At 35.9% G+C, this 4698-nt stretch overlaps 1 protein-coding gene across 2 annotated transcripts in view; it reads left to right on the top strand.

The window, feature by feature from the left end:
• Window positions 1-2460: 2460 nt before the first annotated feature.
• Window positions 2461-4698, top strand: part of LOC106476426 (transcription factor SOX-4-like) — a 6715-nt gene continuing 4477 nt past the window's right edge. The window contains exons 1-2 of one of the 2 annotated variants that reach the window (XM_013937085.2): window positions 2473-2676; window positions 2881-4614. In XM_013937085.2, coding sequence (XP_013792539.1) covers window positions 2899-3915 — 1017 coding nt within the window. In that variant the 5' untranslated portion in view covers window positions 2473-2676; window positions 2881-2898 and the 3' untranslated portion in view covers window positions 3916-4614. Of the gene's footprint in view, window positions 2677-2880; window positions 4615-4698 lie in introns of those variants that run through there. The other variant, XR_002609167.1, reaches the window with a different exon arrangement.

Here is a 4698-nt window from a genome sequence, read left to right as displayed (position 1 = left end):
AGGACTTGTGTCGCTAAAGTTTCGTCGGAACGAAGTTACGGAAAATCAATTAACAAACGGAGACGTAACAATATCAAACTTAGAGTACTTTGTTGAAACTTGTTCTTGAAAGTGTGAGAAACAGACATTTTCATAAATCACGGTGAATATAAAAAGTTTTCTTGTTTTCAGCAATGTAAGTCTTATACGCTATATATTTGTGTTTAAATTAACAGATGTTTAAGACATTGTTTTCTTACATGTGACGTATAAAGGGCTTGCTACGGGAAGCTAATGTTTCCTTTAAATGAATGTAGAGACCTTTACTATTTGTATTATCATAGGGAAAAACGTCAAGTAAGAGTAACTATCTCGGCAGTGGCAAGGTGAAAGTATCACTTTCTATCATACGAAACGTCAGGATTTTCCTGATAAACGTTTCACAACAGTCTGAAAAACGTGAGCTTCGCAGTTATCAACATAAAATGCAGACACTAGTTTATTAAACTATAAGTGCTTTAGTTCTAAATAGGAGATAGTGTATTGTGGACACATCTGTTTTAAAGTTTAATACTAAACACGAAAAGGAGGATTTAGTATTAAACTTTAAAACAGATCTGTTCACACTACATTATCTCCTATTTAAAACTGAAACAAATGTCGCACGAAAAGGAGGAGACATTTGTTTCAGTTTTAAATAGGAGATAATGTAGTGTGAACAGATCTGTTTTAAAGTTTAATACTAAACACGAAAAGGAGGAGACATTTGTTTCAGTTTTAAATAGGAGATAATGTAGTGTGAACAGATCTGTTTTAATGTTTAATACTAAACACGAAAAGGAGGAAACATTTGCTTTATCTCTAAGTAGGAAACATTGAAACGAGATGTTTTCTCTCTAGCTCTAAGTGAGAAACACTGAAACAAGGAAATATGTGCTATATTACTAAACAAGAGATATTGTTGTGTGGAGGAATCTATTTTAGTTATAAATAGGATACACTGTAGTTAAGGGAGATTATTTCAATAGACATTGCAAAGCTCGAAACTGTCTACTTTAGTTCAGACAGGAAATATTGTAAAGTTTTAGAAATCTGCTTTTGTTGAAAATAGTAGACATTTTCACGAACATTAAATAAGTTACTAAAAATAAATCTGAAACCCAAACTGTCATTCATTTCACGCTTGTCACTGAGTTATTTCAGGGAATTCAATTCCTCACCAGTATTCATGGTAAATGGCAAATAGAAAAAAAAAGAATAGGTTTCTTATAGTGATAACTTACATGGAAAGGGGTATAACAAAGCGACAAGTAGAGGATCGAAGAATAGTTTGGGCTTCAGATTTATTTTTAGTATCTTAAACAGCTTGTCTGTTGAACAGTTTACTAGAATAGATTACTATTATTAATGTCACATATTGTTTCAAATCCTACTTGTCTTTTACTCATTGTATCTGGATTTAATAGACAACTAATACAGCATGTATAGAACACTATTACCGGAGACATTTACACTTAGAGATAATAATTTATTACTATGTAGCAGACAGTAGCTATGTGAAATTATTGTTTTAATTCTAAATGTTAAACAATACAGTGTTGATATACTGCTTTAATACTAAAAGGTAGACATCACAGTGTGGCTACATTTATTGGCTGCTAAAAGACACTACAGTATGGATATATTGCTTGAATGCTAAAAGACATTACAGTATGAATATATTGCTTGAATGCTAAAAGACACTACAGTATGAATATATTGCTTGAATGCTAAAAGACACTACAGTATGGATATATTTCTTGGTTGCTGAAAGATACTACAGTGTTGATATATTTTTTGGTTGCTAAAAGACACTACAGTGTGAATACATTGCTTGAATACTGAAGCGATGTATATGTATAGCGATGGGAAAGAGAAACAGTGTGAACCTATAAACTGCTAAGTAGGAGACGGTAGTGTGAACATATTATTTGAATTATAATTACGAAACAAAGCAGTGTAGAACTTGTGCTATAATTTAAAACAAAAAAATATTACATTGTGGAAACAAAGAATACTACACAGGAGACATTGAAACTTTTATCGTATTAAGCGGTAAGTCTGTCTCTTTTTAAACGAAAAGCAATACAATGGACCCTCTGCTGTTTACCAACAACGGATATCGAACCATGAGTTTAAGCGATATAAGCCCCAAGTTTAAAGCTGAGTCACCTAGGGTCTTGCTAGTAAGGAATTCAACCCAACGTTGCATTAATGACAGCAACCTACATGTCCTAAGGTCAAGTACAACAGTGCATAAGAAGCGGCTACCGAAATATCGTAATATTTTCATCGATTAAAGAACCCGATAATTAGTTGTTTTTTTACGATAAGTGTTTGTTCAGATTTTTATGTAGGCTAAGGCGATTAACTCGTTTTTTTAAATTATCATTAGTATCATGACATTATGTTTCTGTTTTTCAATCACTGAACTAAATGTTAACATACTAATTACCATTCATTATCGTATTCAGGGAACTATTCTCTCAATAGGTGGCTTCTAAGATTATCGTACTAGTGCAGATACTCCGGTGGAATGGTTAGTTGTTGCCATCTGGAGGCGTCGAAAACAGTCACGTCGAGAGCGTCTGCTTTATAAGAGTTCTGGATTGGTTAATCATAGTGTGTCGTCATCAATGCCGTCTTTGAAAACGGCGGGTAAGTAGTGTGCTAACTTCAGTCTACAGTTTATTTGTGCGGTGATGTGTTAGAACAGAGAACCCTATTCCTATATTTAGTATATTCCAGTAAAAGGACATTTTTATTTTAGTACATAACTCTTTTTTACAAGTAGATGTTTGAAAGAAGTGGAATAATTTGGTAAAGTAACTTTAGTATTCGTTGTTCTTCATGTTACCTCAGCTGCTTTGCGGGGCGCAAATGTCTGCAGGTACAGCGGAAATTCACGATAGTGGTGCCGACGAGCGTGAGCAACACGTACGTGAAAGTTTGCCTATATTCGGCTCCATGACGGTGGACGTCAACTCCAACACCCCTTACACTGATGCCACACAGTGTAAAAAAGTTACAAGTCGTGTTAAACGTCCCATGAACGCCTTTATGGTCTGGAGCCAGATTGAACGGCGGAAGATTTGTGAACAACAGCCGGACATGCACAATGCAGAGATCAGTAAGCAGCTAGGGAAGAGGTGGAAGTTGCTGACGGAAAGCGAGCGGCAGCCGTTTATACAAGAAGCCGAAAGGCTCCGGGTCCTACACATGCAGGAATACCCCGACTACAAATATCGGCCGCGCAAGAAAGCGAAACCGACAACTGTAAAGCAAGAAAAGAAGCCGGCCACAAAGCACAAAGTAACCAATTGTAAGAAAGGCTTCAAACCAGTTAAACAGTCGCGGATACATTACGGTGTTCCGTCAGTCTCGGCTCCTGTGGGCGATGTAAACTACAACAGACTGAAACTAAAGCTTACCATTGACAAAAAGTTTAAAGAATCTATGGGGTCGACTAAATATGAGAAGATGGTTGTGGATTACGTAACTCCCCCCAGTAAAGTGCCGTGTTCTCTGTCAGAAGACGAGCCTGCTTCTCCGGAGAGTACTAATGTAAGTTTATACGATGATGGCGGATATAAAAAGTTGACTTTTCGTGAGATGTCAAAACCTGCGATCTCCCAAGATACCGACACTTCTACTGGGCTTATGGACAATAGTTTAGCCGATCTAGACGCTCTTACCGAGGCACTACAGCTCCCGTCTGCGTGGGCAGAGTTGAAGAGCCTCAACATAACATCTCTTTCAGACTTCCCCTCTCTAGAAACAGCCAGTTCCAGCTGCGGCTCTCACTTTGAATTTCCTGATTATGCGAACTCTGAAGTTACGGATATCTTAGGTGGCGATTGGCTAGACTCTAATTTGTCGTCTTTGATTAATTGTTAGTGACTTTATGAACAAGATGACTAAGGCGGTATTTTGTGCTTCAACTCCAAAGAGGGCGTCAACTGTGGCCGCTCCTTTCCCGCCATACTAGATGACTCCCAGCCCACGTAACTGGATATACGTGTTCTAAGGTCAAATAAAATCATCGAAAATGTTACAGAGCTCCTGTAGAAGAGATGTATTCGTGATGTGTTTTAAACCAGCCTTTATTTTATTATATAAGAAACGGGATTTTATCTGTTAAGGTATTGCTATTTGCTGGTTTGTAAAATATTCGCGAAACTTTGCTATGCATCAGGTCCCAATGGTATTGAATGTTATTAAAATTAAATGAAGCTTAGAGCATCATGAATTTCGTCTTACTTTTATATTTTCCAATTGGAAAAGTAAGAATTGATATAATTACGTGCGTTCTATATATCCACCAACCGTATAACTTGATAAGAAAAAAAAAAATTCTGATAAAAGTGTAGATATCTTTTCGTTGTTTGAAAATTATCAGCATTTCTTTGGTAATCTCGGTTCTTCTATAAACTTTTTATTTTATAAATCAAATTGAATGGTATACGTAGTTTGACACATTACCTTGTACTGATACAATCAGAGAAATTTCCTTTCTCTTAGATTTCTCTACTTATGAGATTAATCTGATACTAGAGTTTATTTGAGTTTTCAGAGGCCATAAAAATTGGGTTAACAAATATTCAGTTTCTATGTATGTTTAATTCAGTGTTGTGTTATTATTGTTTGTATAGTTTATCCGTTTTTCATTATATATATATA

The sequence above is a fragment of the Limulus polyphemus genome, unplaced genomic scaffold (assembly GCF_000517525.1).
Source record: "Limulus polyphemus unplaced genomic scaffold, Limulus_polyphemus-2.1.2 Scaffold10546, whole genome shotgun sequence".
NCBI lineage: Eukaryota > Metazoa > Arthropoda > Merostomata > Xiphosura > Limulidae > Limulus > Limulus polyphemus.
Note: the sequence above shows the minus strand (reverse complement) of the source record. Positions and strands in the feature narration are given on the sequence as shown.